General features: G+C 25.9%; 3 protein-coding genes across 4 annotated transcripts; 1 reads left to right on the top strand and 2 right to left on the bottom strand.

The window, feature by feature from the left end:
- Positions 1-296: 296 nt before the first annotated feature.
- On the top strand, positions 297-14313 carry LOC107173472 (general transcription factor 3C polypeptide 1). Of its 2 annotated transcripts, none has more exons than XM_089228470.1 (33): positions 297-578; positions 672-894; positions 962-1158; positions 1227-1363; positions 1427-1673; positions 1751-1990; positions 2063-2222; positions 2309-2516; positions 2581-2869; positions 3222-3310; positions 3392-3491; positions 3572-3752; positions 5405-5526; positions 5592-5829; positions 6161-6362; positions 6422-6512; positions 6593-6767; positions 6836-7013; positions 7754-7912; positions 7971-8106; positions 8277-8405; positions 8480-8833; positions 9734-9945; positions 10607-10799; positions 11968-12035; positions 12174-12273; positions 12386-12459; positions 12557-12677; positions 12773-12981; positions 13068-13136; positions 13202-13400; positions 13474-13576; positions 14128-14313. In XM_089228470.1, exons 2-33 carry the CDS (start codon positions 813-815, stop codon positions 14235-14237), a joined length of 5172 nt encoding a protein of 1723 aa, XP_089084596.1. In that variant the 5' UTR covers positions 297-578; positions 672-812; the 3' UTR covers positions 14238-14313. The 2 variants fall into 2 exon arrangements, with proteins under 2 accessions (XP_089084596.1, XP_015379517.1); XM_015524031.2 differs by having other exon boundaries at positions 297-583.
- A 235-nt stretch (positions 14314-14548) lies between these two features.
- On the bottom strand, positions 14549-17745 carry Faa (fumarylacetoacetate hydrolase). The gene has a single exon (XM_015524014.2). The coding sequence runs from the start codon at positions 16975-16977 to the stop codon at positions 15745-15747; it is 1233 nt and encodes a 410-aa protein (XP_015379500.2). The 5' UTR covers positions 16978-17745; the 3' UTR covers positions 14549-15744.
- On the bottom strand, positions 14549-27017 carry LOC107173461 (pre-mRNA-processing factor 39-like). The gene is made up of 17 exons (XM_015524013.2): positions 26444-27017; positions 25378-25464; positions 24715-24909; positions 24519-24648; positions 22512-22633; positions 22311-22430; positions 22105-22230; positions 20198-20346; positions 20004-20129; positions 19766-19940; positions 19593-19700; positions 19363-19527; positions 19153-19297; positions 18861-19069; positions 18732-18791; positions 18463-18656; positions 14549-14859 (listed from the first exon to the last, which is right to left on the bottom strand). Exons 1-17 carry the CDS (start codon positions 26552-26554, stop codon positions 14757-14759), a joined length of 2325 nt encoding a protein of 774 aa, XP_015379499.2. The 5' UTR covers positions 26555-27017; the 3' UTR covers positions 14549-14756.
- Between the last annotated feature and the right edge of the window lie 959 nt (positions 27018-27976).

Below are 27976 nucleotides of genomic sequence, written 5' to 3'. Positions count from 1 at the left end.
ATAGGCATAATATATTATAATATGTCTAAGTGAGACATAAATTTCTTTGCTATAAACACGGCTGTAGATAGTGGAACATAACATTCAGCGTTAACCATGACAAAATAAATATTATTATGTCATGGCGTTAACCACGTTCACCGCAGGAAACACGAAAACGTCGAATACCAAGAGAAGATTCTCTTCAATCCAAACGAAAACTAAAAATAATCTTAGTCATAACTAATAATAATAAATAATAATGTTATCACTGTTATCACTAATCACTGTAAAAGATAACATTGCAATTTTACGATTTGCATATTTTATTACTTTTCTATGATTTTAGAGTTAAGAGTTAACTGTATTGTCTGTCTATACTGTATTACATAATTCAGTCTAATGTCTATCTCTATAGTCTAGTAGTTTTTGTATTCCAGAGTGCACCCTTAGACTCAACAGTCACTTAGCATTTGTATTTTGTACTTCATACTTTCATCTTCCGTAATAATTAGTATTCCGTTTTCAGTATTTATCCTGTTGGATTAATTCACTAAAATATTGAACGTTTGTTCGTTAACGACATAAACTGTTAATACGTTAAGTAAAATATCAAATTTCTTATGTGATGTACTTACATCAGTATTTAATAATAATGTTCAGTCAATAGTATCGTTATTTAATATTTATAGAAATGTTTGAAATAAAATGAATAATTGTATTCAAAATTAATTTGGTCTAAAATTATGGTGTATATGTTATTATTGTTGGTGATGTGTATTATGTAATATCCTTTGCTGTGCTTCAATAATTAGAACAATACACCAATAAATATGCATCAATTTCAAAAAGATTTTAGTGCTATTATTTTAGATGAAATAGCACTTGAAGGTTTAGATGGAATTACTATTGAAGGTAAAAGCACTGACTGAACAATACTATATTTTGTTTCGACTACTCTAATGTCTATTCTGTTTCATAGCTTTGTGCAAAAGATTATCAAACAATTGTAATTGGGTCTTAAAACCAGTTGACGATTCAATTAAAAAGATTATTTGGTCATTTGTAATTTGTCTAAAAAATGTAGACTTCTATAGACTTGATAAACCTAGGGATCCTTTGATAATATTTAATCGATTTGATTATGTTCATAGTGAATTTGGTTCAATTTATGAGCCGGTATGTATTTTTAATTTTTGATAGTTTGTATTCTAGAACTTTAACTTCTTATTTAAATTGAATTTCAGGAAAATGTACCACAAGACATTTACCCAAATTTTCCTGTGGAAGATGGTACTATTATGGGGTCATGTAAAGAATATTTTACAAGATTTAATTTGGCATCGTTCCCAAGGAAAATATCAGTTGAAGAAGCAGAAAAACGGTTTGCACATAACCTAATAACATTCATCTAGTAGGAATTATTAAAAACAAAATTAATTTTTAGATGGGGCAGATGTTTAGTTATAGTAGCCAATCAGGAAGTACGCACAAAAGCTTTAATCCCAGAAGACAAACAGTGTACCTTAAACATATCACATCGTTATTATTTAGTATTAGAGAGAATTGGCCGTTCACGTTATTTGGGGGAAGCATCTTTTGGTACTCATTCATTGAGAGCCATTTTTCCAGATTCTAAAGCATTATCTTATATAAGAAACCGATTAACTGATGATGGTTTAATAAAAAATCAGGTAACTTATAATTCAATACATTCATATTAATTATTATAGTTATGTGTTTTTATATTTCCATTAATATTTTATTTAAGGCACTTGCTTTTTCTGGTAACAGTACACAAATGGCTAATCGTATTGTAATTTCAAGTTTGAATCGATTTTTTGTTAAACGGCAATCTATGATTGATGTAATGGTTTCAAGAATTGTTGATTATTTGAAATCACAACCTAACTTTTTAGCTTCATATGATCAAGTAAAAGCTGAATGCAATATTAGTTTATCAAAAACATTTAAGCAACCCCAGGTTAAAAAAATGTGTGACACCAACTTAGTAAGTCAAATAAATAAACACTTAAATGTATGTCAAAAATTATAATTAAATTGTGAAAAACTATCATTTCAGATGCTCAAGTATCGTGAGTTATATCCAAATGCTACTGAAAGTGAATATTTATATAAGAAAGAACCTAAAAATGAAAAGTTTGTGAGATGTATAAAATTAAAAAATAGTGAAAACACAAAAAATGCTGACAAAGAACAAGAAAACAAAACTGTTGTTGAAGGTATCCTAAAATATAATTATTTAATACAAATTGTAATATAACCATTCACATATAATCAAAAACAATATTATTTTTTTAATTTAAAGGTCGTGAGTTTATACAAGATTGTACATTTGAACGTCAAATTCTCAGATGGATTGAAAAACATGGTGATTTAGGCGTAACTCTTTCTGATATATCTCGTGCTTTCAGATTTACTACTGATGGTAATTTAGAAGGGGTTTTAAAAAAGCTCACAAATTTGAATTATTTAAATAAGAGATACTGTGATCGAGGTAGAACTAAAGTTTTCAGGTAATAATTGAATGCATTTTGTAAAATCGATTTAAAACCAATATTACATACATTATTCTTTTAGTTATATTGCTAATAGTTATAAATCAGTATATGGAAATGATGATATTGAAATAGAAAGTTTGCTTGCAACAAAAAATCAAGAACTAAAATCAGAAAACAATGAGATAGATGATTTTTTGAATACGTCTGAAGATAACACAAATAATAAATCTATTAAAACAGCACTCGAACCAACTTCAATAAAAATAGAGTTTTGTGATGAGTCCAGTCAGAATTTGTATAGTTGTAATAATCTAGAGACAGACAATGATGTTACTTCAAACAGTACAATAATTAATATTTCAGAAAAAGTATGCATTTTAATCGTTATTATTTTTTTTACATTCTTAACTATTTATTTAAAAAATTTCACAATTTATTTAAAATAATAATTATTATAAGAGTAAAATTATAAAAGAAATTTATAAAAATGAATAACAAAATATTAATAGAATTGTGTGCAGATAAATTTTTTTTAATACATACTATTTTTTACTATACTATAACTAATAATAATATTTTAGAACCAATTATTTATTCATAATTCATAATAATATTAAAATAAGTAATTCTCCCAATTTAAATGAACCTCTACCATTAGTAGGTATTGTGTAATATTTTTTTTATATATATTAATGAACTTAATTATTACTTTTCAAACAGGATGAAAATACAAAATTAAATAACATAGAACAAGCAATTACACGAGTAATGGAACACGGGTATTGCAAAACAGTGTATGAGAGGTCTAAGTAAGCAAAACTTGAATTAAATATTATTACGTTTAAAATCTAAATTAAATAATATGCTATACTAATTATTTTTATTTTTAGTCAAACCATAAGTTTGACTGATAGGTTTTATTTTCGACAGCAAATCATATTCAATATGTTGTCTACAGAAAATATAACAAGCTTGCTTAACCTAAAAAAAGTAAATACCCTATAAATTAATTATAAGAAAATCTAGTTAGTACAGATGATGATATTTATTAATTTAATTTCCTTTTTTAGACCATCATAGAAACTGAAAAGGAAAAACCAAAGTTTATTGGCACCCTTGATGTTAAAACATTAGTTAAAATTATTGGCTATTTTGAAAAATTAGGAAAAATTAAAACTGTTCAATATCGAGTTACTTATGATACAAAAACTGTGAATCAGTCATTTGTGGCAAATCCTAATGTTGATTTTAGTGAGTATAATTATTAAATTATTATTTATTTGTTGAGGTAAAGAATACATTTAAAATATAAACAAATATAACTATATGAAATATTGATAATATTGAAATAAGTAGAGATATTTTTTATAGTTTTATGCTTATAATTATTTTGTGCCTAGCTTATTATGAATCTATTCAATAACTTATAATCCAAGAGCTACTGGTGGGGTGATCTGACCCATTTAAGCTTATTTGATTTTTTTATAGTCTATAGAAATGGTATTTTTAAATAAAATAAAAAAATCGTAAATATGTAAACTAGCTCGGGGGTTTAGAGGAATTCTCATTTTAGCATATCTGGTACCAACACCAAATGATTCTGGATTATTTAAATCTAAATTAAATTAAAATACTTTATATACTCATGAACTATGATTTTGTTTTTTATGCTCTATACTCCCCGAGCCTATCAACATGTCTGCTAATTTTTTTTATTGTATTCAGAATGCCCAATTCTGTAGACTATAAAAAATTAAGTGAGTTAAATTGGGTAAGGTCAAACTGTTAGTAGCAGGCGCGTAGCTAGAAATTTCTAAGGGTGGGTGTTATTCAAAATTAATTGAAAACATTATAAACACAAAATTGATAACTTTACGTAGGTATACGATAGTTCATCATGATAATCAAATAATCAATAATTAAGAAGTTGTAAACGTTTTCTTACACGCTGCATAAAAAGATATATTAAATCGTGCATATAACGAGTAATTGATAAAACGTAACAAAACGGTCTAAAATAGTAATTAATGCCGGATCCCGGCTTTAGTGCTTTACATTATTGTTATCGTAATATAAACTAATATACTTCATTTTGATAAATAAGTGTAAATCACAATTTAAGATAATTCGTGCTTATGATGCATCTTTATCTTGATAAACAAATATTAAGTATACCACAGCTGAGGGGGGATGTTATTACACCTGTAACACCCCACCCCCCTGACTATGCGCCTGGTTAGTAGCATTGATCCATTACAAGTTCAAACCACAGAATAAATAATTTTATATTAAGTTCTACTTACTCATCAATACTACAATTTCATAACAAATTATGACTGCATAGCAATCCTTTAGAGGACACTATACCTGCATTTTTTGCATTTTTCTTACATTTGTGTACATAATAAAATTACATTTAGAAGTTCTATTTACTTTCAATATTTTGAAGCTAATTATGAGCATTTTAAATTGTAATATTTTTCACACTTATGACTTACTTTCAAATAAAATATTGAAAATATCTCATTAAAAGTTAAGTAATACCTAATTATGTTACCTTTAAAATATATAATAAATCAATTTAGTATAATATTAAGATTACCAAAATTAAATGATATCTGTTAACCTTATATTGATCCTTGAAATCGATCTTTATGGTATCTCTTCCAGATAGTCCTCCAAATAGATGATACATTAATTACCAAGAGAACCCTTAATTTATCTTTTATAATATTATACTGTTATAGTAACAAAATTATAACTTACAAACTTAATTCAAAATGTTTTTTTTTTCTAAAAATAATTAGTATAAGTATTGCCCACAGGTCACATTTTATTGCTTAAACATTTTCTCTCTACAATTTAATTATTCTAATATTTATTTTTTATTTTTTAATATTTAGCAAACCCAGAAGTTATTTCATATATGAATAGTTTCTTGAATAGATTTAACAACACAATGAAAGCAACTAGAGCCAATAAAAAATGGAACTTAATAGTTTACAAATCGCCAGAGCCAAAAATTGTATGTAGTATAACTTATGGTTTTCTATCAACAAAGTATTAAAAGATAATGTATTTTAATTTTAGAATATATCAGAGCTTAAACTTCCGAGGTTTATGAAAATGAGATCACTACACGAGTATCTATATTATTTAGTTTATGATCATCCAGGAGAAAGTTTATTAAATACTTGTAATGAGACTGAGGCAACTGTGACTAGTTATCGAAATGATATAATTCATGGAGAAAATGTTGAACTACCAAAAGTTTATTTTCCCTCTGTCAGCTGGAAAATGTTTGTACCACCGTTACCAAAATATCCAAGTAAAAATTAAAATTAAATGTATAATCTTCTATTTTAATTAAAATTATTGTTTGATCAATTTGAAATAATTTAATGGACTTAATTTTAATATAAAATAATTTATTTTGGTAATGTTCCAATATATTTTTTAATATTGTAATATGATTCTAATGTTAATTTATATCCCATTCATAATAAATGCATATTGTTTGGGAACTAATCATGAATTGAGCTTTGAGCTGTGTTTAAAAATTTAAAATAGAATATTAATTTTTTATCACAAATTTTAATATTTTTCTATTGAAAAAATAGGAAAAATATTGTTATAATACTCTGTATTAAATTTTTTAGAATATCCTAATGGTTGGTTTTTTGTGAGTGACATTATTCATCACATGCCATTAGATTTAATGTTAAAAATTGTAAACTTTAACAAATCTAAGATAAATCTAGATAAACTTGTCACATACGCCACACATCCTGTGTTTAAATACTTACCCTTGATGACACTTTCATCTGAAGTACGTAGTATGTTATCTCAAGGATTAAAAAAGTAATATTTATTAATAAAATACAATGTTCAGGGAATACATTTTTCTATTAAAATTACAGACATATTCGACATACTTTGAATGTATTGCGTTTTCTTTGCACAATTGGTTTAATACAGTTTGGTGAGAAAACATTCAAAGATACTGAACTGGTAAAAAACAAAATAATTATGTTAATAAATAAATAAAAAATTTATGGCCAAATTTATACTATTTTTAATTATGAATTTAGATCTATGCATACTTGAATAGACGAGCCAGTTTGTTGAATACTGTGAAAAGTAGTCCCAGTTATTATAGAATATCTGATATAGATTATGAAAAACGTACTTATGAATTTTTCAGCAATTATGAATTAGAAACATATTGGCTGGATACTTGGTACTTTTGTACAAATACACCATTAGGTAAAAATGTGAATTGTTTTTAATACTGTTTGAATAAATATTAACTATTTAACATTTTATCATTTTAGGTTATAGGATTTCAAATGCTTCGAATAAACCTAAACGAAGAGAGATTGCTAATAAAAGTAAAATAGCCATAGAATTAGCATGTGCTCCTAGAAATCCATTGGATGCTGTATCCCAAGATGATGGGACAATACCTGGAGATAGCAAAGGAGCTGCTGGATTTGACAGTCATTTATTTGCGTAACTTTTGTTTTTTGTCAAAATCAATATATATATATTTTTTTTTTTAATTTTTACATTATAATTTATGAATCTAAAGATGGTTTCAACTTGCTTTCATATAGTTTCTTATATTTTATACATTTTAGTATTTTAAATTTACTTAATAAATGTTTTAACATAAGTTACTATTAGGTTTATCAAAAATTAAATTTCATAACTTAATTTTATGACAAGTTAAATTATTTAATTAATTTCCTACAGAAATGTTGTTTTTCTGTGATTAAAATTCATATAGTTCAAAACATTTACTGCTTATGATTTATAGTATTAAAATTAAACATAAAATTATTCATATTGAAAAGTTTAAATATTTGCATATTCAAAGAAAAATGCTATATAGAATATTTATCCTACTATTTTTATTAATAGCTTTGTTTTACCTGTTTTTTGTAAATTGCTAAAATTGCTAAGTCATGGAATTGGATGGGTACATTTATTTATTTTTCTAAAGTTAAGAACACTATAAAATCTTTGATAAATAAACATTACTATTCAACACAGTGATAGTTTATAAAAAATGTAGTTTTAAAAAACAACAACAAACAGAATCGAGGACTCATAAAAAATTACAATTTGTTTCTGATAAAAATTATGATACTATATATACTGACCAAATACTTTTGATTTAACAATGTTTTTTTAATGTCAAATGTCTTTTAATCTTTAATTGAATATAACTTCCTAAATTTTTTATTTAGACATCTTGCTCGTAATTGGAGCTTAAAAAAAAAATCATCTACAATTTCATCTTCTAAAAGAAAAACCAAACTTAATCTTATATTAATGCAAAGAATAAAAAAACATAAAGCAAAAGAAAAGAAAAAAACTCAAATGACTAAAAATCAGCTGTATACAATGTGAGTATTTATGAAGTTAAACAACATTATAAAATCTTAACTATTAATCATCTAACAGGAGATTTAAGTGGACAGCAGTTGAAGATCAAATACTTTTATTTTGGAAGTTGGGTGCAATGCTCATAAAACAAGTTAAATCACATGCTTTTCTATCGTATGGTATTAAAGATATGTTCAGATCAATATTTGGAAAAGTATGTTTGCTAACAGTTAAAACTCTTAATATAAGGAAAATATTAATAATTTGTATTTATTTTATTTGTTAATTTATCTTCAAAAAAAATTTTTTACTATAATAAAATACATGCTTTAACTTATTACTAATTATCTTTTTCAACATTTTAAAATATACTTCTATTTTCAGTATTATCGTTCTAAAAGTATTGACAACTATTTGAGGAGAATGCGGTATTTAATGCGACATTCTGCTATAGAAACTAATGTAAATATTTTGTACGCAGAGTTAAAGAATGAAATACAAGAATTATTTAAAGTATTTATTGCTTATGATCTTTGTCATTTGAATAAACATTGGTAGCTAACCAATTATATGATTTAAATTTTCAGAGAGACATTGAGAAACAACATGAATTGTACAACACAAAAAAATACAAGGCAATGAGAGATCTTATTGTTTCAAATATTAAACAGTTTATAGTGTTGTTGCGTGAACGCGGTACAGCTATAGACACTTCATGTGTAATAAATAAAAGTAAGAATTCAGCTTTCCTACAACCAGTAGAGGTTGGTCAAGAAGCAGATACCTGTGATACAACAACTAGCCAATTCACACCAGATGTTCTGGAGATGGAATTCAATTATTCTGAGCCCATTTGTAACCAACAGGATTTTGTGCAAGAAATTGATTATATATTTACCGTGAATGAAATCACCACATCAATTGTCACTTTGCTCATACACGTAAGTTTATCATAATACGTTAGCTTAGTATTATGCATGAAAAATAAAGATAGAGAGATAACATGTACATTTTTTTGTAATTTATTTGGATAATTTTTATTCTTTACATGCTTATCCCATCTATACCCACCCATCATAGGCGTAGAGTGGGAGGATATAAGGGAGCAGTAGCCCGCTTGTAATGTTGTTCAGCCCCCTACCCCAAAACATTTTTTTTTAGTTACACTTTTAGAATATATTTTGTGTACCAGAAATATAAGTTTATAGCCCCTCTTATATAAATTCATCACACTACCTATGATATCTACCCATGTTGAAAGTATTGCTTGAGCAACATATAGGCCCTATTTTAAACGCCACTGATAGGTATGCAGTGTTATTGTAAAAAAATAGTTCATCATAATAGTGATTTTATAAAATACTAATAATATAAGATTAACTATACTTAAAAATACATACTGTGATAGTGTGATATGATTCATTTGTGTTTCTTAGAATCAATTTTCATGAATAATGTTTTCTTCAATTTAATACATATTGTTTTTTAGTTTAATTAAATGAACAAATAATGTGCTTAGTGACGAAAGAAGAACTTGCCTAATTGGTGTTTTGGACATAATTTATTTTAATTTTTTCTAAATTTACAACTTTGTGTGTCAAAATGAAAAACAAATTTTCTTTTACATTTTGCAATTCTTGGTATTTCTAGCTGTCATGATTTAGTCATATAATAATTTACAAACTTTAATACTTACTTATGTTTTACTTTACTGTGTATTATTTTATAATTATCTCATTTTAATGTCAAAAAATTAAGAAACTAAAAAAAAAATGTATTAAATTTATCAACATCTGTGCGCTGATTATCGTTGAATATATTTGCTGTTACGTTTTTTCCAGAGCTCATTGAGCAACAAGAGTACAAATCCAAGGATCTCATTAAGTTACTTGCAGGCATTTAAACAGTACCCGGAAAAAGTTTTGAGACAATCGTTTACAAACCTCAAGGACTCTAGTATAATAACATGTAGCCAATACCACAAAGAATCATTACAGATTTTACTATCTACTTCGCACATTATTCAGTCAAAGACTTATGATTACGGTCCAAAGTATGTACTATACTGTAACCCAACTACATTGAAAAATTAAATTCTGTGCTAAATGCTAGTATCTAATTATCAGAATTCTAGTAGCCTAGCTTTTGTTATTATTAAGGCTAGACAATTATTGCATCTATGAAATTGATCAACAACTTATTAATATAATAATATACAGAATTATATTATAAAACAATTTTAATGAGTGGCAGAAAATGAAAAATTTTTAATTAAAAAAAAAATACACTAAGTGCTGATTTTATCTGGAAATTTTTGCTTCCAAATTTTTTTTCCAAGAACAAATTAAAATTCTTTTTTTTTTTGTATGATACCGAGGACTGGAGAAGGAATTATGTTGCCAAAATGCCAATATTTCTCCTCCAGCTCATTTATTGAAACAATTCAAATACTTAGCAGTGGTGACCTATCTCCCACTCATTAATATTACAACTCAATTTTATTTATTATACTAAGAAGGATATTTTCATAAATTTTAATTATAAATGAATTATTACTTTGAAATTTATCAAAAAATAATGATTTAATTCTTATTTTATCTTACTTACCAATAAAAAACAGCTCATGAAAACCAACATTTTAAACATATCTTTATTGTTATTTTGTTATTATAATTATTATCGTTATTTTTTTTAACTGTATCTTAAAACTGTAGATTTTTTGGAACATTAATCGGCAACAAAGATATGGGACGTTATAAAGGTGCTTATTTTGCATATTCAAATATCAAAGAGGATCTATCTGAACGCAAAATTTTGCTCCTGTACCCTTCATGTGGCCTATGCACAGCACTAACCAGTTTGTCATTAACAAATATTGTAGATATTTCAATTGAATTTGATAAGAAGGCAAGTGAAATTATTTAATATTTATTATATTATAATCAGTGGCGGATTACCCATTAGGCTTGTGAGGCTCAAGCCTAGGGCGGCAAGATGTTTCATGTTATTTTATTTTTATGAACAAAAAAAAGAAAAAGATATGGCATTTAAATGGGGTACTCATAATTATTGGTATCTGAAGAAATTAATGGCTACTTGTTATAACTTGCATTATTACACAATATGCATGAGAAATACGCAGCCGCTAAATAAGAATAAGGCAAAATTAATATCGATTTAATATAAACTGATTGACGTTGGTGATTCTGCGAGTAAATATAAATAAATTTATCAGCGGAAATGTTTGAATGTTTGATGAAATTATCGATTGCAACTTGTAAGATCTATATTATGTAATACAATATTTGAAATAAAGTGTAAATTAATAATTATTCAACCATAGTACCTTTGAACCATATCTCACTCACGGGATGTCTATATCACTATTCGTGTCAGCATATTCAAATTAAGATTTTTGGATAGTATTAAAAAGGGGGGTGGTAAACACTGGCGTGCCTATGGGCGCCGAGAAGGTCAATCCGCCACTGATTATAATACTTATGTTTTATAAAAATTATGAAAAAAAAAACACTGGTATAAAATTAAAATTTTCAATAATTGATTTATCTTGGTATATTAAGTATAAAATTTAACAGCAAGCATATGAAAGTGTTTCCTGCAAAATATATTCTTAAAAATAAATAAATTTAGATTGTTAAAAGAAAATTGAAAACTTAAGAGACCAATTAATTAATAAATAAAAAAGTGATAATATTCCAATATAAATTCATAAAATGATTGTAGTAAACATTAGTTAACATGCATGGCTCAGATTTTATGTGTGATAATAATTTAGAATATTTCTGAAAATGCAAATTTTTATTGTAATGTAGTAATCAGATTGAATTTAGTGGCACAACCAGGGCTAAAATGTTTGGTGCCTGTAGTCTCCTTCTGACATTACATGAAAAGTAACCCATGGAAGCAACGTCACTCGTACAAATTCCCTTCTAAACCCTTCTCTAATTTTACTTTTGGTTGATTTAACTGTTTAAAAAATAATCCCTAGGCCCTAAAGTCGGATATTTTTTTCCTCATTCTGACAAATTTTTCTATTTTTGTTTTTTACTTACAGTATTTAGAATATATGTCTGATGAGAATTTAGATGAAGGTTCAAAATGTTTGAAAAATACTCTAAAACGGTAATTATTATTAACTTTATTTTTTTAGCGATTTATCTAATTTTTCATTTATGCTTTTGTTTAAATAATTATGTATTTATGTTTTTTTGCAAAACATTGTAAATGTGTAAAATAATTAAAATATTTTATTTTCTATAGTATGAGAAGTCGTCACTTTGATTTACTATCCTCCAGTAACGATTCAGTTGAATACATCAAAATAATAACTTCTGTCACAAAACAGCTAAAAAATTATCAGGTTAATTGTTATTTTTTTTCAACGTAAAATATAAAATTCCAAAAGTATAAGTATTATGTATGTTGATGAGCCTTATGATTTATAATAATTAACTTTGTGTTACTAATTTTAGGTTATTTGTAAACTAAAACAATCTATACAAAATGTTGAAGAAGAAATTGATTTAGTTGCACAACACATTTTCCGGTGTGTGATTAATTTTAATTTGATATTAATATACAAACCAAATATAGTTTTTAATACTAAAATATTATTATTCTATTGTTAACATTATGTTTATCAGTCGACCGACATTTAATCCACAAATTGAATACCTCACAACTGGATTGAGTGATTTATGCACGCAGATTCTCAAGTTTTGTTATATGAAGGGACAATGTGGTGCTTCACAGAGAGAAATCAAAGTAAGTAATGATTAAATGTGCATACAAAATATAAGTGGGATAAAACATTTTTTTGCTGTTCTGTTTGGATAAATTTTTTTTTTACATATGAACAGAAAAACTTTGAAGATTTGTCTTTGTTTGCTCTTACAACGTCTGTGCGATATCTGACAGATAAAGATCTGTTATTGAGGGCTGGTATCGAAGTACCAGTTTATGTACATTACCAAAATACAAATTTGTGGTTGGTAAAATTACCAAGTGAAAATTGGTCCAATGCTGTTGACACAATAATCATGGAGGAGGAAAATTTATTACATATAGAGTAAGTTGTATTTTTTTTTTTTTATCTTAATGAAAATGAATATTAAATAAATACATTTTAATATTTTATTTAATAATTATTTTTAGATCAGATTCTGACGATGCAGATTCAATACTCCCGCCGATTAAAAGGCTGCGTGAAGAACAGCCAACAGAGTAAGTTGTACTCATGTTCTGACAATCATTCTTTTTGATAACTTACTATCAAACACATAATTTAGAACGAACACTGAAACCTTCGATCACATAATAATCCGCCCCTGGACTAGACTGAATTTAACGATCAACAAAGAACTTTTGGAGAAATTTTTAAACTCCGTTCTATCAAAAATCATTGTCAAACCCGGCATTTACCTAAAAACCCTAAAAAAAGATTATTGCAACATCTTTCAGCCAATGGTTGTTAGGGAACTTGTAGAAGTAAGTAACTGTTTATTTATTTAAATTTTTTTTCTCATTATTTAATGTTTAAATTTGTTTTATGCCATAATAGATGCTTGAGGCTATGAAGTGTATAAAAATGATTCACTTAAAAAATATTTGCAGACCTTCATTTTTTTCCAATCCATGGCCGTTGAATCATAATTTGGTGTTTTGTAAGTAAAAGTTCAATAATTTAAAGATCAAAAGTTCATTCAGGAAAATTTTAGGAGCCATTTAATAGACCATACATTAACAATATTTTTTTTTAAAGGCTTTAGTTACTAATTGTCGCATATTTATATAATATAAGTTTTATTCAAAAAACTCTACATTTTTACCCATCAGTAGTTCTATATGTGTAATATGTGTATGTAAATAATGTATATTATAATAATTCTTCCTAAACAATGTAAATTATGTCAACCAACGGCCTCCGCTGCCGAGGCTTATTTCTAATAATAATAAAAAAAAAAATTCTATGTTAGAAGATTTCTACACAATTAGGTTTACAGTTAGGTGTTGACAATTTTAGTCCAATGGTTGACACTTAATTTAACTGTATTTAAAAAATGAAAGTATATATTATATACTTAAAATAAAATACAGTTAAGTATATGTAAATATTTTTTTTTTTAAATATACTTCTATGGTTGTTTTACTTATTAAAATAAGGTTGTGTACATATTTGTATTCATTTGAATTAGTTGCAAATATTGTTTTACAGCTGATGTATTGGGATTGGAAGATGATTCATTAATAATGCTTGAACCCACTCTTGACTGCGAAATCAGATTTGGATATTTTTCAGAAAAATTTGGTGATTATGTTAAGTAGAATAATATTGTGTATGTCAATTGTTTTTCTTTTTATTATAACATTAATTCTGCTTAATAAAATCCAATAAATTGAACATTGCCTTTTTGTAATTTTTTATTTTGTTTATTACTTTTATATTATTTACATTTTTTTAGTTGATATATGATATTAGTAAATTAAATAAAATTGTTGGATACATTTTACATAGAATAGTGTTTATAAATAACAAAATGTAATGTATAACAATTGATTAGTTGTAACTTATATTTTATTGTCTGTGTATAGTTGATTACTGATTACTTGGATTTTCCTTACACTTAAAACTCAAGTAGTTCAATTTTTTTTATTTAATGTCAATATATTTATAATACATATAAAAAATGTTTAAAATATTAAGACTTAGTTACAAAATAATGAAAAATTCTAATAAACATCATCAAATTATTAAAATTGTTTTCAAACAAGGATTTAATTACATTCAAGAAGAGTTTATAATATAATAAACTAATAAAAAACAAACGGTTAACATCATACAAATTATGCCTTACCACTGCTAGGAGTGTCTATAACTTCTGGTTTTTTTTCACTTTCATTGTATGTTTTCATATATCTTTTCAACTCTGCTGTAGCTTTGTTTATCCTAAGACAGTAATCATAATTTATTAACATTAAAATAATTGGCTACATTTTTTACTATAATTTTATGTAAATTGATTTAACACATTGGAGACCAATCACGTTTTACAACTATATACCATCTAAAAAAGGAATATTTTTGCTTCTTTTACACCTCAGGGCGAGCAGTTTTTAAATTCATCCATTATAAACAGCCAATAGGCGCTACAAGTTAAATTCCAGTGATGCTCCACGTGGAGCAAATAATTTAATTATTTAATGTAAATAATCGATACAATATTTCCTATCGATAGATTGTTAAATGAAAACAATAGTGTGAGTTTAGGATTTTATATAGATTTTTAAAATTTGATCGAAGACTTAACATGCAAGACCCGTGATTTGTCTTTCATGAGTAAAATAATCAAAATGGGTCAGATGCGTACTCGTCTCAAACATAATTTTTAGATTATGAAATTATGACAGTCTGTCTTGAATGTGTTAAGGGAACTAATATGAATAATTGTGAGAGAGTTTGATAGTGTGCAAATTACAACATCCAGTGGAAGTATCAGCTTAACCTTGTAGTGTTTGCATAAGATAATTTTCTTCTCTCATATTTTAAGTCGAAAACTATTGGTTCATTCATAATTATATTTTCATATAATTCTTAGTATTCTATCATGAATTATTTAAAAAAAGATTTATAAAAAACAGACACTTTATCATTCACTTATGAAAGTATATTACATCCTAAATTTAACTAGTTCATAAAAAAAGTATTTATTCTTATTATGTAATAACACTGAAAATATAATAATATTGTGGAAAAAAATAAACCTATTACAACATTTTTCAAACATAGAATCAATAAAAACAATAAAATAAAAGTAGTATATTATTTTAAATTTTATGCCAAATTTTTTGCAGGAAGAATTTGGCTGCTACAGTTGCCAAAACCAATTTTATATCCATTTCCTTGACAAAATCCTGATATTATTACTTCATCACCATCCTCAAAATATTTCAACTTTCTTTCACCTAGGTCTATAAATATTTTCCCTCCTCGAGTTCTTTCTATCAAACAAGCACGCTGTTCCTCTTCTGGACCACTAATAGTTCCAGATGACAATAAATCCCCTGGTTGTAAATTACAACCATTAATGGTATGATGAGCTATTTGTTGTATTGGAGTCCAGTACATATACTTATAGTTGGTATTACAAATGGAATGAGTTTTCTGTGATTTTTGACCACGGACACTTGCGTTTAATTTGATGTCAAAATTGTATTTAAAGTCATGCAGTAAATACTTCAACGGAGTCAGTTCTTGTTTAAAGTTGTTCGTTTTGAATTCTTCTAAAGCTTCCATTGTCACTATCCAGGGTGAAATGGTAGTGATAAAATTTTTTGAAAGAAATGGTCCAAGAAAATATGATTCCCATTGCTGTATGTCTCTGGCACTCCAATCATTCAATAAAACCATACCAAATATGTGATCTGAAGCTTTGTTGATTGGTATCGGTTCATTCAAAGAATTTAAAGAACCACCCACAAAAAATGCAACTTCTAGTTCATAATCTAACATTTCTGTGGGACCAAATTTCACTTGATCATCTTTTAAATACTGCACACATGGCCGAACAACTGGTGTACCAGATATTCTAATTGATGATGCTCGACCATGATAAGCAATTGGCATATTTTTCCAATTATCAGCTATAGGTTTATCTGGTGCAAAGAGGCGACCGCAATTGTAAGCATGATAATATGATGAAAAAAAATCAGTATAATCACCTATTATAGTAGGCAAATGCATTTTAACTTCATTTTGATTCCGAAATACACCATTCTTCAAATTCTCATGATTTTCAATGCTTAAATAAGATTGAATCGACTTACGAGCTTGGGACCATGTGTTTTTATTTAAAGCCATGAAACTTTGAAGAGATGGTTGTTGAAATACTTCACGTAGAGGTTGTTCAAAAACATTTTTGGAGGATTTTAAATCCAGAATTTTATCACCAATAGCAACTCCTATTCGCGGTGTTGAATCGTCAGTAGTTGAAAATACACCATATGGTAAATTTTCTATTGGAAAATGTGATTCACTAGAGTATGGTATGTAGCTTTTCATAGGCATATTGACACACAACTTTGTAATATCGGCAAAAAGTTAAAATTTTAAAACAACACTGAACACATACTGATTAGTGATAACTGTTGTTTTTCATATTATAAAGGAAGTTTCTTATCATTACATAACATACGTGGGTTTTTTTTTAAATAAAACCTGAGGTCAATATTTACAACCTATGTGATAAGCATTTTTTTTTTAAAGGTTAGTGGTTTCAATATGTATATTTTTTTTATGCTAATATTAAAATGAAGTAGGCTATTGTCAAGTGTTCAATTTGTAAATAATAAGAGCATTAATTTTATATTTCTGATTAACCTCTAATGAAGGTTAATGTATATGTATTTAGTTGATTATAAATTAATTTTTTAATAATAAGGTATATGTGGCTTTTTAAACATTTTCTCTGCAGAACAAAATGCCTATCTTCTTTGATCAAAAAATTCATCTTTTTTAGTATTGAAATATTTAATACTTAAGATATATTATTATTGCTACTAGCTTACCCAAGTACCTGTCTTGGTAGGGGAACGGAAAAAATCTCAAGGAAAAAAGCTAATAAAACTGATAAAATATACAATTTTAAACATTTTAAATAAAACCAATACAATCATTCTGTATAATAATATGTTAGTTTTGTATGAAAAATACATTTAGAGGATGCTAGACACATATTAATTGTTGTCTTCATCTTACAAGTGCATATCATAGTCAATTTACGATTAGCAGATCACATTTAACTACTTTAATTTAAAAAATAAGAGTAAATTGAATTATATTATGAAACTTAATAGTAAAAACACTATCTTTGTTTGTAAGTGGGTTTTTTTTATGATAAATTAGTTTTTAAGTAAATTATGAGCATTTTTAATTCTGCTTATTTTATGTACGCATAACTTGTTACGAAATCGAACTATCGTAAAAAATCCACATACAAACACAGATTATGTTCTACACATCAAGTTTCATAATATGACCACTCACTCTAATTTATAAACTAATGGAGCAAAGCGTGATCTGCTGAGCGTCAATTTACTATTTTATGCACTGTAAGACAGAGACAACAAATGGTTGTGTAGCATCCTCTAAATACAATTAATATAAAATGTACTGTTCACATATTATATTTAATATACACTAATTTGGTGTGGAAAATTGTACGTAAAATCATGATGAAGTTTACTATTATATAATAACTACATATTTTATTTGTCCAGTATCTTACAGAGGTAGACAAAAAACCAATAATTTTTGGTTTTTACCTATGGCATCGGCAGTATAAATACATTAAATACAGGTAAGCTTAGGTTAGGGTAAGGGTAAAATAAAATATTAACTTATAATATAATAACTATACAGTTTTAATATAAAAACTATTACATAATTAATAATTATTAGCTATTATCTTAAGAAAACAGACTTTCCCCCCCCCCCCAAGACTTTTTTCTTACCATCACTTTAGTACCATTTAATGAATTATCTAATACTTACAAAAGTATGTCCTTGCCAAATTCTTCTAGGAATTCAACCTTACGTTGAGCAAAAATAACTTGTTGTTCGACTTCAATGGACTTCATTGTTAAGATGCTATCGATCAGTTTGACTACAGCAGAAATATTCATAGGATTGTCACTCATTTTGATTTCAATCAATTGTAACAGCAGACGACTACTTTTTTGAACATTCTATAGAGCAATGAAAAAATGTTTTAGAAACAAATTTATGTACAATAATTAATATACAATAATTAATATACAAACATTTATTTTTTCAACTTCAGCCAACAAAATTTCGGAAGCTCTATCAGCGTTGTGTAACATCTAAAATTTTAATATTAATATGAATATTTTAAATTGATTATTACAAGAGTGTTTTTGTTTTATTCTTACTTTCCAAACAAATCGAGCATATTTAACTGTTAAAAGGATAGAAGTTAATGAAGAGTTTGCTGTACTTATGTAATGTTCATATAACTCGCATACTCTATCATTACAATTCCTTCGTCTTTCCAAATTAATCCTTCTTTGGATTATTAACTTTTTGTGCGGGGATACACTATCTAACATGTCAAGAATTTGAGCAGCCTTATCATATTGTCCTAAAGCAATTATATTTATTTAAAAAAATATGAAATTTAAAATATTTATATACCCAAGATAATATTATACAAAAATTAGTTACCATTATTTTCTAAATGTAGAGCCCATGTTAAGTTAATACCAGGCTTATTCTTATGGTGAACAGTGCATGCTCTAATGTATATATCCTCAATACGGTCTTTAACTTCTTGGTCATCAGATTCAAGACTCTCTAAATAACTTACATACTATAGGGAAAGTATTAATTAATTATTTTTTAAATAGAAATTAATATATTGAGAATAATCATTACCTTGGTCCAAAATTCTTCATAAAGAGCACAAGCAATTAAACATCTTTCAAATAACACCACAATACGTTTGTATGAACCTTGACTAATTTCAAACTCCAAATATTCTTTCCAGTTTCTAATTTGAGATCTTTCTAAAGGTTTTACATGAAAGTATGGTCGTTTAATCTAAAATAAAAAGAAAAAATTAAACTAGAGTTCATTAAATTAAGTAAACAATGTTTAGAGCTGACCATTTCTTCATAGGGTAATCGTAATGCAACCATTTCTGCCGTGTGTTTATGTATTCCAATACGTGATGCAATCATCTTCTCTTTCATTAAATTTTCTTCCTTGGTACGCTAAAAAAGTAAAACCCACACATTAAATTACTTATTTTAAAGACAAAGTTAATTTCATGGATTACTTGTTCCATAGGATCTGCCATGTCATCTGAATCAGAACCAGAATCAATTTTCCTACCATGGGTTTTTTTAGCGTCAGCTTCCTTAATCTCAGCTAAGACTTCTTTTCTTAACTCCAAAAATTTAACAGCTTCCAGTATTTTGTTTTTAGGATATTTCTTAATATAGTCTTTGAAACTGAATAATAAAATAAAATAAAAAAATATCCATTAATTTCATATTAAGCTGCATAAATACTACCATTCAAAATTATTTAAAAATCCATGGGTGGGAGTGGCAATTAGACGTTCATAAATTTCTGTAACTCTTGAATATTGTTTGCACTCCAATTCAAATTTGATGTAATGATCCCATAATCGATCAGATCTTGAACAATTGATTTCTATCGTTATTATAATCACTTTGAAAGTTTAAAAATTTAAAAACATATTTACCTAAATTCAATTCCGCAAGCTTCTACTGCCTTTTCAAATTGTTCCCTTATCATGTCTTCGTCATCTGGATATGCTGATTTCATATAACCCATATAATGAATCCATAAGTCAACACTCAATGGTATAGCTTTTAAGCCACGATCAAAAACCTGTGCACAATATAAAATGAACAATTTATATAAGATGAAAATAATATAAATAATTTTGAGTTCACTTAAATATTATAAAATCATGCCTTTAACAAAAGGATTTAAATCTAATACATTTACAAATAACCTTATGACTAGTTTTATAAATCACCGCTTACCCAAAATATATCCAAAACAGCTCTTGGCGTGTGTCGCAATGCCGCATTATGTTTTCTTATCATTAAAATTAATTTAACAAATATTCAACTTAATTAATTTAAAAAATATAATACAATAACCAAAATAGTAATACTTAATAATATTAACAATGATTCATCTTAATTACTTAATTGTAATGTAAAATACATAAACTTAATACATAATCATTTGTTATTACCTAATAATTATTTGAAACCATACCATATCATATTATTAACAAATACAGTATACAAATTAATGATATTTAAGAATCAAATAAACATATTTTTCACACTTTTTAGTTAAATTCGTGCTTTTTTGGGCCACGGTGGAGCGTGCAGTGTTTTGTGCTTTATCCAGCAGCAACCTGATGAAAAATATCTAGACTAAAATCATGTAAAATATTTATAAAGAAATCTTTGAAGAATTTTTACTAAGAGGGAAATATATTTTGGGCAAAGGATAAAATCAATCACAACACCTGAAAAGTGAGATATTTTTAAGTATCATACAAAAACATTAACAATAGTAATTATAAAAAAACAAGTATCACTTTAATGTGTTTTTAGTGAAATATTTAGAAACTAAATCTACATAATAAATAACTGTAAGCTTGGTTTGGACGATATGTGTAATGTACGTTTGAACAGTGTTGATGTTTTTGAAAATAAAACTTGATACTAATATTAAGATGTAGAAACAACTTCAAACTGAATTAAATCCATGATAAACATAATTGAATCTTCGTCTTCAGATCAGAAAATTGTTAATTTTGATTATAACTTATTAACTTATTTTATTATAAATAAATTTAAACACAAACTTGATAGTTATTACAATGCTTAATGGATATAGTCTGAGATATAAGGTTTATAAAATAACAATCACAATAATAATTAATAACAATCAGAAAAACATAATTTTATGGTAAACAGTTGTTTGTGTTAAAAATTAAATATTTAAAATGTTAACAATAAAACTATTAACTACCAACAATCTAAGGTCATAAAAATAAATACTTGAGCTCCTTGAATGCTTCTCTCTTTGTGGTGGTTAACACACAAATATACAGTACAATTTTCACATTACAAAAAAATTATTTTAATACATCATGAATTATGGTAATTAGTTATAATTACTATTTAACAATCAAATTTAATATATTTACTTATTACTATATCTTATATATTATAATATACATGTTATTAACTATAAAACTATAAAATAATAACAATTTAAATTAATGCAAAAATCAATATAATCTTCTTATTGGAAATTTTATATTTATTTATAACGGTATGATCAATCACAACACAAACAGTTAAGAAAATGAATAATTTTTTATTATTCAAAATAACAATTTTGTATAACAGGCAGTAATAATACTGATGGGAACAATATTTTAAATTTGAATAAATAATTTAAATTTAATTATGTATCCCACACTACTCCCAAACAGTATTTAACATTCTACAATCACTGCAGTTATTTATTTATTTTTTTTTTTTTTATTAAATTAAAAAATTAAATATAGAATTGTCCATCATCCATTCAGTTCATAAAATAAACAACTTAACTCACCTTTTCACAGTTTTCTTTGGTTCCGTTTTTTCTTTCGTAGTCTGCATATTTTCTCCAATATCCATAACAATATGGATATAAATCTAAAAAGGCATCATAAGCTTCACGTGCTGCATCAATATTTTTCTGTAGATAATAAAAATAACTAATCAAATATATACAAATAACTTGAATGAATAAATATATGATAAAATTTATAAATATACCGCTCCATCAACATATTGTAATAAGTAGGTCCAACCAATGAAGTCAGATGGATCATCGCGCACAGTTTGCCAAAACTTATCAAGTTCTCTAAGTTTTTTGGATTCTTTTTCTTTATCAATCTAATAAAGAATATTTAAGTTTACTAGTTTATACAGCATAGTACTATAAAATAATTATCAATTTTTTAATTATGAACATACAGTTTTTGATCTTTTCTTCAATGAGCTTTCCTTGCTTGATCTTTCTTTGCTAGGTGTTCTTGAACGTTTTTTGTCAACTCTCTTTGAATCCTCTTTTCTAGATCTATCTTTTGACTTAGAATCTAGAAAATACGTTGATAAGGTATAAAAATTATAAATAATAATGAATATTTAAGATAAATATATAGTAGTAAATCCTTGTTAATAAAATAATAAACTCTCATATTATGCATGATTTTTTAGTCTTGATGTTCTATTGCTAAAATAAAAAAGAATAGCTCTAAACTTGAGTATATATTACACATTCATATTAATTGAAATTTAAATTATAAGATATTTTTTATTTGACATAAATAACAAGACCTATCAGATGTAACCGTTAGATTATATACTCTGTAAAATTTGGTTATTATAAGTTGAACACTCATTAGAATAATGAATTACTTATTATACATGTTATTATTATTTATTTGTTTATGTACCATAAACTTTTGTGCCCATCACATCTGAAGTAAAAGCTAGAATCTTTAACTTTGAAAGTGTCTTCTGATGGTAGATAGGTAGATTAAATCTAGTTCATATTTTTATTTTTATGAGGTTATTAGAATACTCAAATAATAAAATTCTAAGCCCTTTTTACAATAATTGGAAAGAACTAACAAAACACCGGAAAAACAGAAATATGTATTAATGTGACACCAATTTTCGAAACAAATCTTTTTTGTTTAAATAATTATTTTCAATTCAAAAATTAAAAACAGTCAAATGTTACATTTTCAACAAATATTTATATCTGAATATTCTGGACATGATAATTATTGTATTTCATAATTTAATTCAATTTTAATATATCCATTATAGTATTCTACACAATTACAAGGTACACTAATAACTTACAATACAGCAAAATGGATTTTTATACATGTAATTTAAGATTAAAATGTTACTAGTCAGTTTCAAGAATGTTTAAATTATTCACTTAATATTTAAAATTTGATCATTAAACTGACCAGCTTATTAATATTGGAAACTTAAGAGCCAAACATATTAACTCTTAGATATGTTTGGGTATCTAGTCTCCACATTATATATACATATGAGTCTAGTTAAAAAAATATATTATACTGCCACCCAGGAAAGATAGACTGTAAAACTCTCTGTCGCTGAGCACAGGCCTCCTTTTCAAATACCCAACCATACTGGTTGGCTACAATCACTGAGAGGTATCATTGAAATTCATGTGTAATGAACAATGATAATAACAACAACTAGATTTATATTATAACATATTTGTCGATAAGTATTTTTTGATGTATTCACGCCATTCAGTAATGGGAGGAAATCAGGCTAGTGGCATTTGTTACTGTCATTATGATGCACAAATTTGGTCATTCTATCATGGGTGGTAGTATAAGTCTATTATTCATACTAATATAAATTGAAACAATTAAAAGCGTATTGGTTGCATAATATTATCATAGACCTGTTGTACTAACAGACAGGCCTATAAGATAGTTATCGGTCAAACATAGATCAGTAGTGTGGTCTTTAATAACATATATAGTATTTTTTTAAATATTGGTCCCTTAAACAGTAGATTTAAAATTTCTTTTTAAACTACTACATAATTTAATTGATTGCCCAGAACTTTTAGAACGAATTAACTTCAAAGTAAATATAAATAATTCAAGAAATAAATATTCTTTTTATTTATGAATTATTAAAGCTAACTATACATCTAACTACCCTTCTAAAATATTAATGTTAAGTGGAAACTTTTTCATTAACTTGGACTTGTTCAATATAACTCTTAGTTCTTTAGATAGCTATTTTTAGATTTTTACCCAATTATTAAGTTAATTAATTGTTTAATATTTGCCAAATAATAGTGCTATCACTGACTAAAAATAATGCATGTCCCATTAAAACATTATATACCTATAAATCATGGTCGTTTACTTTGCCTATAATTAATTTAAAAATATATACATTATGTATAATAATTACCTGATTTCTTATCATATTTTTTCTTGTTACTTTCTTTTTCTTTTGTTTCTTTTTTTATTTTTTTCGTATCTTTTTCGTACTTATCTTTTTCATTAGCATTTGTAGCTTCAACTTCTATTTTATTATCATCCTACATAAATATTGAATGTAAATTTTATTTTACGTAAAAAGAAGTGTAATAAATAAAAAACCTTACTTCATCACTATCACCAGCTACTTCGTCACAAACAATCATTTCTGACAACTCCAGCTCTTCTTTACCATCTTCAGAATTATTTTGACTGTCTTTAGACTCAAGGTGATTGTCATCTTCATCACTTTTTTTTTCTTCATTTCCGTTCTCATTTTTTATAGCTACTGAATTATCTTCTAATTCATTTATATTTTTAAGCTGAAAATTTAAATCACTACATAAAAATATTTTATAATTATTTTATTTATCACGGCAGGAGGAATACCAATTAAAATACAATACAATATAAGATGTTTACTTCCTGCAAAAATGTAAATAAGAAAATATCCTATATAGTATATCAAGAAAAATTTAAAACAAATTTGGAATTTGGTTAAGGTAACATAATCAATTAAATGAGAAGTTTAATAAATATTACAGAATTTGAGTAAACAAGTGTCTTTAAAATATCTATAAGTTAAATTATAAACAAATCGCAGATTTAAATCCAACTTTAATAATATACTGATAATTTAATTTTTTGGATAAGCACAACTGCACAAACCAAAAGGATTACAAATTAAAATCTACACTATTTCCATTGATTATGAGAAAATCGACTATACTAAGTTAAAATAGTCTTGAGTAATTCAAAATAAGTAGGCATAACTCTAACCAATAAGTTACCTCATTTTCATTTATAAGATCAGCTAAACCATTTGACTCTTGTGGTTGGTTCTCTGTGCCATTTGATTTTTTTTTTTCCATTTTCATCTAGAGGTTAAACAAAATAGAAATAAATACCTAATATACCCTATGGTTAAGACATAATTCTAAGTTTTTTTTCTTTATTTGAAAGAAGTAATTGTCCTTAGGAGCACAATAGGCTTATGCAGTTAATAATTCGAAGTAACTAAATAAATGTGAATTATTTTTTACAAATGAAAAAATTACCATACTAAAATAAAATAACTTAATATTTTTATCGAGGTTTATTGTAGAAAGAAATTTAATTTTTTTAAACACATAAATTATGCGATTTTCTTAAAATTTTATTATTATATAAATAGAGATTTTTTATTATAATAATTATAAAATAGTTTAGCATCCTAGTTATCGCCTAAACTATGAGAGACCTTTTTTTTTTCTATGGTATTTCTATGAGACACCTAGTTTTTAATGAGGTTAAAAATAATTTTAAAGAAAATTTACAACTTTTGATTGATTGATTGATATACTTTTAATGGATGTTATTAATTCAATCCGCAATCAATGTACGCACATTTGTACATAATGTATGCGTTTTGAAAAAAAAAAAAATATAATATTAAATACAACAGTACTGTATTCAAAAGTGCAAATCAAAATTAATTTTATGATGTTAAAATTACCGCCCACCACATCAAAAGAAAATTAATAAACTCATATGGATACAAATTTACTCAAGAACTGATCTTTCAAATAATCATAATACATTTTGTATTGTTCATATATAAAATAAAGAAATAAATTTAGTGTGCTATACAATAATATAATAATTCACTATAAAGATATACAGATTTAAATGTAATACCTAATATTAATGATAATAATAACTCAAGTTATTAATAAACCACTATTTTTTTTTTATCAAAAGGAATGAGCAATAACTATGGTATGATAAATAATAATAAATTTTTATAATTAAAATAAGTTTGATATTAGTGATTTAGATAAAGTAGAAAAGAATATGTAGTAAATATTAATTACAAACCTTTAATTCTTTTTCATCAGCATCTACAGAAGAAATTAGTTTCTCCAATTCATCATATACTTTTTCAGATTTCCTTACAAAATCACTGTTTTCAAAATCAGATGATGACATTATCTTGAAATAAATTTAAGTTTAAGACAATGATATTCCTTAGATAATTTTAAACAGTTCCAAATTAGCAGTTTACTATCTTGGGATAGCTACTGTCAAATTATTGGGAGTCTTGAGAATGAAAAGTTGTCAATATTCAACAGTTTTTATATTTGTACTACTTAAATTATTAATATTGAAAACTATTATGTAATTATATATTTAATAAAAATACACAATTTTGTACATTTATCTTCTCAAATGTTCGAAAAATCGTAAAATGAAAAATTACATCTGTAAGCATTAGGCAGCAGGTGACATTACATTTTTCTAATAAATACAATTGGAAACCACAGACCAGAGTCAACGAAATTATTAATAACAAATATTAAGATAATACCTATTTCAATGCAAAATTATAAACGCTTAAAATTAAAACTTGAAACGAAAAGCAAATATTAGTTAGCAATATTATAGTCATTTCTCATTTACTTAGGCATCAATAGTGCATTGATAAGCAGTATGTAGTTGATAATATCGCCATTTTGACATTAGTGAGTACACAACACGGTATTTTCTCCAAGAAATATATTTTTTCCATGACTTGAGAATGTTTCCATGTATAAGGATTAATTGGATTATTTGAAATCTGAGTACTTAAAACATTTATTATTATTTAAAATTATGCCATGTTGCCATCATTATATTAAAAATGTAATAATTATAACACATCTACTTTAGTTTGATCGTTTGATACACTAAATATATTTTTATTTTTTATTACAAATTTACCCTCTGTGACATAGGCCATTTTTAGATTCTGAACGAAGTGATGAATGTATTGATTTTACAATGACGTGTGTTTTTTTTTTTGTGTCTGTGTACAGCATAACTAGTCGAAATAATGCTTCGATTTCAAACTTTGGGGGTGGTCTCCGATGTAAAAGTGAAGATCCTTGGTGCATTATAGAGGTCAAAAGTAAACATTTTCCAACAGTTTTCAAAAAAATCGAGAAAAACAAAAAAAAAATGACAGAAATACGGGAATTTTTACGCAAAACCAGTTTTCGACCAAATCGATATTTTTATATGGTTGTAATTCAAAAACTAATCAATGTAAATACTTGAAATTTTCACCAAATGTTAATGTTAGTGATATCTATATACAGTTTAATTTTCAAAAATTTTTTTTGAGAATTTTTTTTTAAAGTGTCGGTAAAAAAATGTTGGACGACCAAAAAAACTTGAAAATTTAATACAAGGTTCCTTATGAGTTGTTCTTATTGTAGCTAAAAAAAATTAAAAATCGTAAGTCACAATTTTTTTTAATAAGCGTTTACAGTTCAACATTTTACGAAATCTGTCGAAAACGCGAAAATTTGCAAGTAATTTTGAAGTTGAAAAATCATAAAAATGTTTGCGTTTATAACTAAGGATTCAAAA

Source organism: Diuraphis noxia, unplaced genomic scaffold (genome assembly GCF_037042655.1).
Source record: "Diuraphis noxia isolate RWA-SAM2 unplaced genomic scaffold, SU_Dnox_SAM2 contig0005, whole genome shotgun sequence".
Taxonomy (NCBI): domain Eukaryota; kingdom Metazoa; phylum Arthropoda; class Insecta; order Hemiptera; family Aphididae; genus Diuraphis; species Diuraphis noxia.
This window is presented reverse-complemented; position numbering and strand designations above follow the sequence as displayed.

Bases quoted from the DNA above. Each gene is read 5' to 3' on its own strand.
- LOC107173472 (XM_089228470.1), top strand. From the start codon at position 813: ATGCATCAATTTCAAAAAGATTTTAGTGCTATTATTTTAGATGAAATA. The intron at 2,870-3,221 runs GTATGCATTTTA...CTTTTCAAACAG, and splicing joins TAATTAATATTTCAGAAAAA to GATGAAAATACAAAATTAAA. The intron at 8,406-8,479 runs GTATTTATTGCT...TTAAATTTTCAG, and splicing joins AAATACAAGAATTATTTAAA to AGAGACATTGAGAAACAACA.
- LOC107173461 (XM_015524013.2), bottom strand. From the start codon at position 26,554: ATGTCATCATCTGATTTTGAAAACAGTGATTTTGTAAGGAAATCTGAA. The intron at 22,431-22,511 runs GTATGTTCATAA...ATTCTTTATTAG, and splicing joins TGAAGAAAAGATCAAAAACT to ATTGATAAAGAAAAAGAATC. The intron at 19,298-19,362 runs GTAATGATTATT...CTTTCCCTATAG, and splicing joins ATGAAGAATTTTGGACCAAG to TATGTAAGTTATTTAGAGAG.
- Faa (XM_015524014.2), bottom strand. From the start codon at position 16,977: ATGCCTATGAAAAGCTACATACCATACTCTAGTGAATCACATTTTCCA.